We start from the raw sequence: 14,430 nt of genomic DNA, 5'->3' as shown, positions 1-14,430 counted from the left end.
AACGACTAGACGACCGCGGCGAGCCGGCCGGGGCGCCGCCCCCGCCGTCACTTTGTGGCCGTGCGCTAAAATCAAATTACTTATCAAAATGCATTGTCACATTCTAAGTGATGCGGCACAAACAAATGGTCTGTGATTAATCTCAACACAATAGGCTACAGAGCGCTCCCACGAAATGTTTGACTGAATCGGAGCATTAGACACGGATCAGGGACGGGGTACATTTAACGGGATAAGGCACGACATTGTATGAAGGATTACATTAAATACATCCACTGGTTACCTTTACAATTTTGAATAAGTATGATATTAGGTCATCATGGGTCTACAAATGGATACCACTACCACGCAGACTTTTTCTGCGAGTTATTTTGTAGGTACAGAATTGGATAAATTCAATTTATTTCAGACCATGTCCATAGTTTTTATATTAATCCAATGTTAGTCAAATCTATGATAACCAAGCCTGCCATATGAACATCGTCCCAGTATTTCCAGAAGGCGCAGGTGACTCTAACACTAGGCGCAAAAAAAAGCTGTTGAAACTGTAAAAAGTCCTATTGAATAGAACCTAGGTAGATTTTTACGCCATTAGGCCATTAATACATTGAATGGTATTGAGTAACGCATACCCTGTTCCATAAATGTTTAGGAATGTTGATGATTATCTAAGATCTAAGTACAAAGCATATTACGTATCAGTTCAGCTCGCTAGGTTTACTTGTTACAGCTGTAGAGTTTTCAAGGCAATCAAGTCTCTAAACACGACTCCGAGCATAAGTTCGCACAGTGTGTTCAAATACGTCATGATAACAATACTTAGTTTGTTTTAAAAATAGTCTTTGTTATGAGAAGATATCTAGGATGAATAATAGTTTGTCTATCTACCAGTATTATTTGAAATAGAATGTAAATAGAATAAGATTCCTGAACTCTACCAAGATTCTACTTCTAACATGTAACTCTAAGGTCTAGAATGATTTCCATAATTTTAGAGATTAGTCAGGGTTCATAATCGTTTCAGTCCGCGACGCACAACTTGCAAGTTTAAAATTTATTCGCGGCGCCCTAACCTAGCTAGGCTATTCGAAATATAAGGTTTCATGGTGAGGAGGATTGCCTCATTATGGCACCCCTCTATACTGCCTACGGCGCACTAGGGCGCCGCAGCGCACAATTTGGGAAGCCCTGGTTTGATGCTTAAAACTGATTCTTATGTCACAAATTACAATTTATGGACTTATAAGTAGGTACGTAACTTAGCAGACAGCTTTGAGATTTCGCACACATTACATATACCTACGCGAGCATTCTGATACTTTACGAGTTAATTACGATCGCAGACTGTTTTGTGCAACCAGCCTTCAATACCTACACAAATGTTAGTCTGTGCGGGAAGAGAAGAGTTGTGGAATGTATTGGGCCCCATTCCACGACTCTTCTCTTTCCGCACAGACTCTACTACTGTGCATAGTAGTGAGCGCACCGTTAAGTAAGGCAGTTGAGACTTTGAGAGTAATTATCTTGTAAATATCAAATCAATGCCAATTCCTTAAAACCTGTATACCGTATTTAACTATCGTACCTACTCCACATACATTGTTCCTGCTGATTTAACCGCTTTGAATTTTCAAATGAAGGAAAATAACTCCACGTGAATAGTTATGGAGAAATTCATCGGGCCCATTCCATGATTCGAACGCGATATTTTCCTACGATATCTGTGCCAATCCGATATTTCACAAGCCGCGGGTCAACTTTACTGGGCTAATAAGATACACGGCACCTGACGCCTAGAAAAACAGTTTCATATACAAAACACATGCATAATTAATCAGACATTAGTTATTTGGTTATTTGGTTTGAAGGGTGCCGTGTATGTTTTAGAAATTTGAATTGGTAACTTACCATAACTTGATCCATTCATGTTTAGACGTAAGTAGATTAATACGAAGGTTGTGAAAATGTAGACATTTATTTATATTATATGTATTTATATCGAAGATGTCATATTAAAGTGTCAAAATCATAGAGTAAATATAAGTTATACTCTATGGTATTAATTACGCATTAAACAGAATGATTCAGGAGACGTAAGCAGGATCAAGCCTGCGCATTCAGTACTCTATGTTACGCGTGTCATAAAAAAAATCAGCTTTAAAGGACCAAAAATTCATAATACTATTCTACTATTATTTTACAAAGTCTTAAAATCTTAAATCATTAGTAGCTGTCATATGTCAACTATGACAAACCAAACAAACTCGCCATGGCAGTTGGTGTAGAATCCTACCATCTATCAAAATTTCACACTGATGTGACATTTGTAATATCGTGATTTTTATAATGGGTTGTTAAACGGATAGCCAGTATATAACAGTAATCATACAGTAATTAAATTCTGCTTACATTAGCCGTAATGATAAGGTAAGTACCGTAATTTTTCATCCATATTTACTTAACCCTTTAGCGGGCAAGGATCAAAAAAATCCTCAATTCAAGCCTCATTGCCAATCTATAGCACAAAAAAATTTGTACAAGAAAAAAATACAAAAAGACGATGTTATAGGGTGGTCTTTTTTGAGACCCTTGCCTTATAAAGGGTTAAACTGAAAGCATAAAATTGGATCCAGTACGACTAATTTTTGAAACCTTTGAAGGTATTCAATAATAGTGGAAAGTTGGAAGCTAAGTTGGAGGCAAAATTTGAAAGATGACCTCGACATTGAAAGGGAAAGAAGGGCGATGGCGGTGCGGACTTAACATGTTGGCCCGTAGATTTGCTCGTTGTTCCAAACAAGTCAAAATTACCCTTTTCAAGGAGTACTGTCAAGTATTTTACACGAGCAGTCTATGGGTCAACTATACTCAAAAGGCATACAACGCCCTCCGAATCCAATATAACGACGCCTTCAGTGTACATGTAATTATGTATGTTCGCGATAAACTCGAAAACTTCTGTGTATCTATAGAGTGATTCTTAAGGAAGGTTTAGGTGAATTTGTTAAAGTTTTGTGTAACCCGTGCGAATAGAAGCCGGGCGGGTCGCTAGTTGTTCATGATTAAAATCGATAATCAATCATTTTTCATCTCACTTGTACACCACTTGCAGTGCATCTCGCTTCTATCTCCCTATTATCTCTTATTAAGTACTTACTACTTTTAATTAGCAATCAAAGAGCGCATGATAAAATGTAATCAAACAAGATTCTAATAATATATTAAAGACTTACTCCAAAGATTATTGTAACTTTAAAAGTACACCTACTGCAAAAGACACATACATAATTGTTTAATATTCGTCCTACGTATGTATTATCTTATTGTTCGTATAAGGCATATGACCTTCAGGTATCCACCAGCTTGTTAAGCTTTAACCTATTTGGTTTTACCAAGCAAACGATCGTATTATTTACTAAATATATTTTGTTTTCTCACGACAGAAACAACCAGAGTGTAAATACATGAAAATATGTAGATAATGGGGTGTCCGCTGTCCGGGATATTTGCCCAGATGGGAGAATTAAACTTAGACCATTCTGTTATAACAGTTACATGTATGTATGTACTTAGGTATAAATATATAACGTCGTACTAGACCCACAACACATGGCTTATTGAACTGAATGTGGGGCTAGGTCGATTTGTGGAAAATTGTTTCATTATTATATTTATTTGTTTATACATTTCAACTATTACTATTTCAACGTATAGTAATAGCCTGGCCGCATTTGCCTCGGGCGAGGCCCGTCTATTGGCCGTTTTGTGCGCGAGGAAATTATACCTCGCTCGTATGCTCGGTCTGTGTGGACCCGGCTAATCAATTGCGGATATGTATACCACCAGCTTTTTTGTTAAAAATGCCGTACTTTATTTCAGAAACGAGTCGACATGGCGGAATAGTGGCGAGTGGAAATCGCGATACTCCCAACTGTACGCCTGCCGCCTCTCCGTGTAAGTTGCCTGTCTAGACATAAGAGATGAGTAAAGAGTAAAAACTGCTGATGTCTCGGTCAGGTTTACGTCTATGATATTGATTGATACGTATTATTGACCGAAGCGTAGCGAAGGTCTACGTTTTGACTCGGGCATTTTGCTTTTGTATGTCCGGATGTTCTTACAGGTCACAATTCTCAACCGATTCTTGTGAAATTTTGTGACCAGATTCTATGAGTAAATTTTTTTTTGTCGATCCCGTTTTTGGAAATTTTCAAAAATGGAGGAATTGTGATACCTCGCGCTTAAACAAATAGTCTTATCGATATAATAAGAGTATTTTCTTTTTGCGACATATTTACATAGTAAATGGCAAAAAATTCAGAAAAATTGTATTGCTGGTTTAGGCGGTATTTAGATATTTAGTTTGTACTCGAGAATCAGTAGCCGAATTTCGTCAGCTTAGCTAAGAACTATCATGGCGCATTTTGTAAACAATCGCTTTTTTTTGTTTGCACACAGAAAGTCTGGGTTCGTTCCCCAGTAAGACATATCTTTTAGTATTTTTTTTTTTTCACTTAAACTTCGTATTTTTTTTAATAAATTAAGATCTTTGTATTGTTGATTGATCAAACCGCTGTGTGGCGCTGTCATCGTGCACGGTCCCAATAAGCTATGCTCGCGAGGTCTACAGCTCACAGAGCCACTAGTATGTAATAAGTAGTAGCGATGGCGGTGCGTCCTGAACTTGATTCCCTTCGGATTTACAAATTTTCAGCTTTACTTTCGGTTTCGCTTTCGCTACTAATATTTTTGACACGCGTTCATTGGTGTAGGTACTTATTAAGTGACACATAAATAAGACCTCGCTAAAACTGACGTCATCGTCGCCTAGTCACCTACTACCTATGTACTTACTTCATTTTAGAGAACCGCAATATTGCAAGGAAATTAGTGGGTACTCTTTATTGTTTTTTTGTTATCTCTGACATTAGCAGCACTGAAATAAATGTCATATACTCAGAAAAAGTGACCCAAGCCTCTAGTGCCCCAGGCTGGAATCGAACCAGCGTCCTCTGCTATCGCGGCAGGTGCCTGTTACCTCTCGGCTACCGGGGGACAGCGGCATAGGTCGAATTTTTCCAAGTATATGCACTTCATACTGAAGGCTTATGGTGACTACTCGAAATAATAACAAATTAAAATATTTTTTGAAAATAATTTAATTTGTTCTAGTATGTATTAGCAGCACTATTCCGTTGTAGAAGGATATTGCACTGCAGCATCGCCATTACTTTCACGCTTGCCGCGTTACTTCCAAGAAGTCACCCGGGCCACCTGACTTTCGCATGCCTTTCATTCGTGATATAATTTTACATGTCATTACACATAACAACCATCTATGTCACCTTACCCGTCGATTCCATCATCCGGTAGCGTAATAATCAGTTATTAGAAGCGTCGTATCGTGACGAGATTCAAGGCCTTTTGAGCGCAGGCTGTTTGCACTTATCTAAATGTGTTTAATGTTTATATGTACCTAGGTTCTAATATTGCGTTGCGCTTGACTCGCTTGAGTCACTGTTGGCGTGACTCACGGAGAAGAAAAAGTAGCAAATACAGCCGATTTTAAACAGGCGATGGCCGTAAAACTTCGCAGACAATACCCTTAAATTTTCTACAGTCTGGTGGTATAATAATAAAATTCATCGTAAACACGTTCTTATTCCGATTCTCATGACCTATTGAAGCTACAAATCATTTTACTAACAGTTTGTGGCCTACAAATCAAAACTACTCTCATAATGTAGAGAAAAGTTGCAAATATGTATAGGTATATAAAGTTACCATGAATAATGCTGTTGTGCTTTAACAACAGGCGATTGTTGCCAATAACTACAAAACATATGACAGATGAAAGAGATAAAGATCGCGCTTATAGGTATGAGCCAATAATTTTTGAGCCTGTTATATTACTGTGGCTAAAACAATTCCTTGTGAGCAGCAGGTTATGTTTGTAAGCTTAGCAAGGACAACCACGTTTGCAAAATCATCATAAACTCGAAACAATCGTACCTACCTACTTAAGTAAAAGTGATATCAATGTTACTGGTTCGTGTTGTATTTTTTTCCGGTGACCATGAAAGTACACTTTTTACAATACGGTGAATCATAGCGAAGTTAACAACAAGATACTTGAGTCACTTTATTCTAAAAACATCAACATTTCGACCATATAAAATTACATGTGTATGACATTTTCTTCTACGATTTCTGATCACAAAATATATAAATACCTACTATATAATTCAGTAACTTTGTCGCCTTTTGTAAGGAGTAGGTTCGTTTGCGTCAAATCCGGTAGTTCTGATATTTTGCAGATTTGTTTATGATGTTGGCTCAATTAATAATCCAAGTTTGTGACTTCGAGCGCCGAACGCAACTTTGTCAAAAATCACAAATCACAAACTTGGATTCCAGAGCCAACATCATAAACAAGTCTGTAAGATATCAGAACTACCGGATTTGAAACTAACGCAAATTTGCCCGATTTTTCCTAGCCCGAAAGAGGAAGAACACCGTTGCATTTCATTTATGGAGAACGACAGTACGCCGTACAACGATATGCTGATGAAGCTTCGCAGCAGTCGGCTGAGTGACTCCGAACCCAACGATCCTGACCAATCCTCAGTCTGCAGCTCCGGCAACCGCACCTTACTGTCGCGGCAGAGCGAGATGTTCCCTAGCTGCACGCATACCATGTATGTACGCTTGTACGGTCGCCATCAGATATATCGGAGCGGCTAAGGCGGCTCACAAATATCTGAACACGCCTCTATTGACAGGGCGTTAAAGTGCGTGTTCAGATCTTCAGATATTGTGAATATCTTGGCCGCCGCTCCGATATATCTGATGGCGACTATACAGTCAAGTGTAAAAATATGGGTGCACACATCATACTCAAAAATATGTCCCATAGCTCGTATATGTCAGATAATTAAGAACTATGGGCTATGGGACATATTTTTGAGAAGTTATATACACACCTATACACCCATATTTTTGCACTTGACTTTACAAGTCCCTACACTACTCGGACTACTCCTTATATTACCCATCGCTTTCCCGATTGCGAGAAAACTGATTTTGGCAAAGGTATGTAAGCGACTGCCGTCTGTCCTTTCTCTGAAGGCATACCATACCACCATACAGGCTGATCAGTGATTACTATAATTTTCTTTGCCAAAGTCAAACCAAAGAGCTACTGGTAAATATCGAATCCAACTTCTAAACATTCCAAGTTCTAAAAAACTTATTAACAAGAACCGGAAATCGGAATTCGAACCCACGACCTCCGCCGACACGGCTAGGCCAGCAGTGCTCCAAATTAGTCCGAATATTCGAGCACTGCCGCACGCAACTATGTAGTACATATCTACACTGATTAAAATGTATCTAGAATTCTAAATTAATAATATTATCTAATATGATTGTATAACAAAGTGACGAAATTCACACCTTGATTGACAACAGTGCGCGATATTTGGCTATACATATTGAATTAGGCACTTATTAGGTCAATTTTATTCGCGGGATTTCATTTTTATGTGTTTATACTTTTTGTGTTTATTAAGCTACTTCATACTTTTTGTGTTTATTAAGCTGGTTCACGATATTTTTCATCTCATATACTTACATTGAAAAACACTGTCGTTGTTGATCTGAGAAACCGCGTGTAATTAAAATTATGATTAAAATTAATTAATTATTTTTGATTATGATATAAATTAATTCTAAATAATGCCAACACAGAACGAGTAGTTTGGGACGGCACGACACATTGTTGCTGGATATGGTGCGCGAGCGCAACCGCGAGCTGCAGGAGGCACAGGACCAGCCTCTCGAGCTTCCCGGCGACGACGCTTCTGAAGAGTACGTGCCAACAGCAACATATTTAACTAGACCTTATCTCATTATAACGATTTAATTGACCCCACAATGGCGGGTCCCGAGCGTCGGCGTCTAGTCAACCTTATGGCTGCTGCTCGACGCAACGTTGGCGCAACTGCGCAGTGACGCGCGACGCCATTTTCCATAGCGCTGATGACTATAGACGCCGACGCTCAAAAGACGCTAGTGTCGGGTGGCTCTAAAGAGTAACCCAGGAGGCGTGGACAAGAAAATGCAGGTACGAAATGCAAGCAGTCATTGATGCCCTCATAACGTCAGCTACCTCATGAGGCTTTCATTCGACAATACCGACTTGATGTACTATGTGATTTACATTTGCTAACCAAACCGTGAAACAAAAGTAACTACTGCCACAATAGCAAAATAAAAAGTCATGTTGACAAAGACGCATTAGTAAAACATTCACATTTTCTCGACTTTCACTCTCGATACAATTACGTCTATTAGCTAAAACTTTCTCACAGTTTTATTAGATAAGGCTAGCACTTGTGGCAGTTATTATGTTAGCTCGGTGTTACTTTGATGTGTAATTAGATGTAACAATTATATTATTTCTCGAATGTGCTCGGAGGCTATTTTGTAGCAATTTAATAGATAAGTAGTTATAGTGTTTCGATATAATAGCACGCTGACGGATTCCTCTAATAGCTATTTTAAAAACAGACATCTGCAGATTGTTTAAGTACGTAAACTAGTACTTTTGCATATACATACCTACATATATTTGTAGCTGAACTTCAAACTAGGGTAAGTCCATTCCATCCTCTCAGCAAATATATATTTACCTTATTACTCGTACCTTTTCTACTGCTGGCTTCGTTTTCGAAAGGAGTGAATTTTTCATTTAACTCATCTGTCAATCTTACCCCGCCCAAAAATGACGTCATCAAAAAACGAACTAGTTAATAAGATAATATATACCGTGGTATACGGTTGTATTCCGTGGTATTGGCCTACATCTACAAAACACTTCCTCTTGCAGCTTGTCCATCGAGCCCTGTATGCACGGGATGACAAACCGCTTCACTGAGCGGAGCGTGTCACGCTCTCGGTTCTCTCGCATCTCGACGAAACGGGACATGGACATACCCTCAATACTGGCGTTTAACATCACCGACACCCCACCGGTTTGTTATCTTATACTTTGTATATTTATAAGACCTGAGTGGACCCTCGAGTTAGGCGTGCAGCGGGGCGGGGCGTGCGGCGTGCATGTTAAACAAATGCAAACGTATAGGAGGCGGCCTTAGTGCATGCTGCTCAAATCACTTGTAGTTGTGATGTGAGCCCGACGCCCCGCCAAACGTGCGGCTTCGTGCGTCCACTCAGGCCTTACACTATATTTCGGGGATCTCGGAAACGGCTCTAACGATTTCGATGAAATTTACTCCGTATATGGGGGTTATCGGGGGCGAAAAATCGATCTAGCTAGGACATATCTCTGGGAAAACGCGCATTTTTGAGTTTTTATATGTTTTCCGAGCAAAGCTCGGTCTCCCAGATATTGTGGTTTATACTGGGTTTATACGTATTGGATTTAGGTTAACCCATCGCTTGATTGAGTAAAACCTTGCTATCCTTTTCCTCAACTCGAAGTGACGTAGATTTCATCCTTGTCTCCACTACCTTCCGAAGGTAACCTTCGACACGCTGCAGATACATCAGCATCACGTGAACCTACCTATTTTATAGTCTAGCAAGCCAATTTTGTTAGTAGAAAAGGCGGCAAATTTTTAATGTATATACTTTGAATGATTTTAGAGTGAATTAATTAGTACCTACTAATGGCGTTGTTCATAAATGGCTGCTAACTTAATCAGTTGATGATCGTCGTTTGTGCCTATCTGTCAATATGCCAAAGAGAGGGACAATTCGTTCACTCATTAGGGATCGACTTACTTACTTAATTCTCAGCACCAGAATCTTAAGTAGGTAGAATAAGGGTAGGGTGTACCTACCTAAATATTTTTTTGACTAGTTCATATTCTCACTGTACTTTTGCAGACAAACTTACCACTCGGAATACCAGCGTTCCAGCAGAAGGAATCCTTGTCGAAATGTGTTGAGATGCCCAGATGGTCCATACGCCGCTCCGTGTGCCCGGTCTGTTCGCAAAAATGGAAGGACCGAAGCTTTATAAACAAAATTAAAAACTCAGGTTAGACTAGAAATTATTATTTATTTGTATCTCCTTTTTTGGGATCACGGGCCTATAAATCCCGGTCTTTTGATAGGCTTGCGTGGGGATATAGATCCAACACGTAGAGGCCCTTTGGAGAGCTTTAATGTCAAATTATTATTATTATTATTCAGAGCCCACTGTGTCCCACTGCTGGGCAAAGGCCTCCCCCCTCTTCCTCCACTAAATATTGCACTAAATAGACTAGAAAATATTTTGTAAATTAAATGACCCAAGCTGCTGTACTGTACCTCACTTGGTCGATCTAGCGATCAAAAACAAAGCTGGAGCATTATTCTGAATCAAACAAATATCAACAGGCACTTTCAAAATCATCAAAATACGCCGAGATTTAAGTATTAATAGCTACAATACAATAAAAACATTTAAGCAGGTATAATAAACTAGTGGCTCTGTGAGCTATGGACCTCGCGAACCCCCACTTTAAAAAAAATATCGACAAAAAATGCTACATAAATTATCGAACCTATATACATACTCCCAGTTTCACGAGAATCTGTTGGGAAATGCGACTCGTGGAGAGGAGAACATCCGGGCATACGAAAGAATTTATTCCCAAGCTGAAACGGAGACCGTCGGTTTCGCTTGGTCAATAATATAATATATCTACGAGTATGTGAGGTGTGCATTAAAAAGTATTGTATTGTATCGTATTGTATTGTATATCTTTAGTTAGACTAATGTTCATGTAACAACTGCAATGTTACAGGCTTAAAAAGAAACGCTTTACAAGACGTACCTTCTGTAATAGCACCAGCACGCTTGAGATCGGCAGCGAGAGATAAGTAAGTATTATTAAATATCTTATGGAGAGTCTGTGCGGAAAGAGAAGAGTCGTGAAATGTATGGGCTCCCTTACATACCCTCTCTTCTCTTTCCGCACAGACAGACACAATTCATTCATAAAGTGTGTAGGGTATAGACACTACCCGGTAACTTGGTCTACCAAGCTAAGTTGGGTTGGGAGCCATTTTGACCGCCAACTTGGTCTTACTCTATGAACTTTTAGAGCTCGCTGAGTCGCTGTGCATTACAACTCAAATTCTTTAGGTGTCTAAAGACACGAAAAACATAATTACGGGCATTTTCATTTTAACTTGTACTTTAAAGCGCGACTTAAGTCACTTAAGTCGTGTTCTAGTAACGTCTAACCGTCACATTCCTGACAAAATGTACGGGATTTGACATTGACCGTCAGTTTTTTGACGATTGCTAACCGGCCGTTGATGACAATTTTAAATGATTCACGATTAGTTTCACTAGACTAATTTTTAGACATATCGACCGGGACCGGGATATGAACCGTGATTACCTTTTGTATTGTTTTCGAGCTCCCGATAACAAATAACATAAAAAAAAACATACAACCGAATTGATAACCTCCTTCTTTGAGATTTGGAAGTCGGTTAAAAAACAATACAAAAGGTAATCACGGTTCATATCCCGGTCCCGGTCGATATAAGTGTACGGACGTTGATGGTACACAGTGATGTGAAAGTGCCCTTACTTACTTTTCCAGCAGCCTCCGGCCAGTCCCCATAGACGTGGAAGAAAACCCTGTCTCCCCCGGACTGCGCAACCGCAGCGCTAGCTGGCTGCTGATCCGCGCGCGACGCATACGCATGCCCAAGCCGCAACCACCGTCGTCGGAGGCGCCGCCCTGCGGCACAGCGCCAAACGAGCAAAAGGATTTAAACACGCGCGTCAACAACTTTTTATCAACCTAGAGATAAATATTATCCGTTATTTAATAACTGTTTTAAACAATTAAATTAAAGTAGCTGATAAATCGATGATGTGTTATGACTGTTATGAGACTTTTTTTACGTACCTAAACATAAGTACAGATGTAATGTATAATTATTTTCCATCGTATTTTCACGGAATCGTACGAATACGAATATGTGTTGCTATTTCAGTCAGTCTCGGTAAGTAAGATGTGCGGAAAGAGAACAGTCGTGGAATGTATGGGACCCAATCTTCTCTTTCCGAACCAAGGCCTAGGCCCCAACGTTGTCTGTTCTCTTTGACGGCGCAGCAACTAGTATCATTTCTCTCTCCTCGCTCTTTTAAAAATGCCGTTTGTCAAAAAAGGACAACCATACTGTTGACAAGATGGACTTCAAGGTGTTACCGTTTTAGGTGGTGTCAAGTTGTGTATGTGTGCGTAAAAACGTATATGTGTGCTCTTTTAGGGATGTGAAAAGTCGATTTTAATCATGTTATATATCGATAAACGCAACACAGCGGAAAATAGCGATTAATTGAAGCTTCAATATCTTCGTTAAAAATAAACATAATTGAAATGCTAATGGATAATGAATATAATAATATTATAATATCATAATATTATTCAATTATTGCGGAACACATATTTTAGTAGGTAGGTATTTGTGTATTGTAATTAAAAATCTGAACTTTCCCTTTGTTCCCTGCTGTGGCGTGACGATAAAATCGTGATCTGATAACCTCCATAAAGAAATAAAGAATAGAAGCGTTTATTGTTTATTTTAGTTGTCGTTAACCCTTTCATGTAAAATTAAAATTGCAAGAAATGTCGATAGTTTATCGATATGACTTTATCGACATGGCTACAGCAAGGTGGATTCACATTGTTAATCGTACACTAAACAAAAGTGATAACAGTGACAGCTCGCTTAGACTTTATCGTTAAGTAGGGGAAACTGGGGAGGGTTGATCACCCCTTTTGTTTTTAGCATACATTTTCTTAACTATTTGTAGTATTGAAAAACTTTATAGACCATACGACTCAGAATTTATCTCTTCATTAATAGTTTGAATTAGAACAGATTTGTGCAATAAATTAGATCATTATTTAATGAAAACCCATACTGTTGACTTTTACCATGTGTCCCCTATGTAAGGGAGACTTGTTTACCCCTGGTCGGGAGCCTTGATCCTAGGGGGATCAAGTGACCCTGGTTCTTGGGACACATGGTAAACATATTTTTACCATGTCTCCCCATACCAGATTCTCATTGATTATATAACTCGGATCGCTATTAGCAATGCATCTATAATTTGTAAAATACACAGCAAACATATATATATTGCATCTTCCATGCTTTGAAGTTGTATTTCCGGTAATCAGATGTCTAAGCCGAAGGGATCAAGTCTTCCAGATTTGGGGACACTTGGTAAAAAGATTTTAAGTGGCAATGTCACATTTCGAGGGTAGTATCTACATTAATTTATTCACTTTATCTACAGAAAATTAATATATGAAGATATCAAACACATATTAATCCATAATCTTATACTTTTAAAAAACAATGTAATCGTATTATCCATAAAACAACATAAAATAGGGAATCAATTTTTGTACCAAAAAAAAAGTAAAAAAAAAAAACAAAAATCTAAGTTATTAACATAAAATTTCTTGTAACAAGCTAATTTTTTTAAAGTTCGTGTGAAGGTATTTTTAGCGTCAGATACCTACAGCAATTTTAATTTTTTTACCCATCACTGGTCGTTATTGTTTACTATAATAAATAAGTTTAGAAATTTACTGCTCACGTTTCGAGGACGGTGTTTGAGCTGCATAATCCTAAAATCCTTTCTATGGACCGTCGGTTCTATAGTACATAAGGTCGGAAAGCCATTGAAATAGCATTTCATCCATAAAAACAAATATCGCCGGTTGAAAACCAAATATCGTTATAAGTGTTTCTTGTCGACCGAGTAACATCCCCTGTGTGTAAAACGTTTAACTTGATAAAAAAGACCAAGTACGGGTAGTTCGTAAAATGTTGATGTCAACTTTAGTCAGTTTTTTCAAAGGCCACGGGGATAATTCCGTTTTCGGAGTCGGTTGTATAATTGAAAACTGAATTATACGCCATTAAATTCTGTTTTAATAAACAATAATGAGTCAAAAACCTTGAAAGTTTAAATCAGTGTTTCTCTGGTCGTAATTTCGCGGCATGATTTACTAAAGAAAAGAAAATATTTATGATAGCTCTATGAATCATTTTGTAAGTAAATTTATTACAATGTATACTTGATCGCTTTGGGGGTGACATGATCCCGGAATCATATCTCCCCTGAAGAAAAAGACAAAGTATCCCCATACATAGTAAGATTATAAAACGTGCCGTACTCGAAACATGTGTTCGCGTATATCAATGTAATCCAAGTTAATCATCACTTCAATAAACAACAAATAAAATAAGCACACTCACTAACATCATTTCCATCTCATATTATAAAATAAATCCAGTTAAAGCTTACCGAAAATTGAATATAGTACGCAGAAAATCTTTCACCGTCCGCCATTTTTGAACCACTGACTTTTCCGATAC

At 38.4% G+C, this 14,430-nt stretch overlaps 1 protein-coding gene across 1 annotated transcript; it reads left to right on the top strand.

The window, feature by feature from the left end:
- The first annotated feature begins 3,856 nt into the window (after nucleotides 1–3,856).
- LOC134654095 (uncharacterized) lies at nucleotides 3,857–11,840 on the top strand. The gene is made up of 7 exons (XM_063509519.1): nucleotides 3,857–3,954; nucleotides 6,498–6,698; nucleotides 7,750–7,869; nucleotides 8,891–9,035; nucleotides 9,913–10,066; nucleotides 10,818–10,893; nucleotides 11,628–11,840. Exons 2-7 carry the CDS (start codon nucleotides 6,532–6,534, stop codon nucleotides 11,833–11,835), a joined length of 870 nt encoding a protein of 289 aa, XP_063365589.1. The 5' UTR covers nucleotides 3,857–3,954; nucleotides 6,498–6,531; the 3' UTR covers nucleotides 11,836–11,840.
- Nucleotides 11,841–14,430: the final 2,590 nt, after the last annotated feature.

Source organism: Cydia amplana, chromosome 14 (assembly GCF_948474715.1).
Source record: "Cydia amplana chromosome 14, ilCydAmpl1.1, whole genome shotgun sequence".
NCBI classification, from domain to species: Eukaryota; Metazoa; Arthropoda; class Insecta; order Lepidoptera; family Tortricidae; genus Cydia; species Cydia amplana.
The sequence above is the reverse complement of the archived record's forward strand: the minus strand, read 5'-3'. Positions and strand labels throughout refer to the sequence as shown.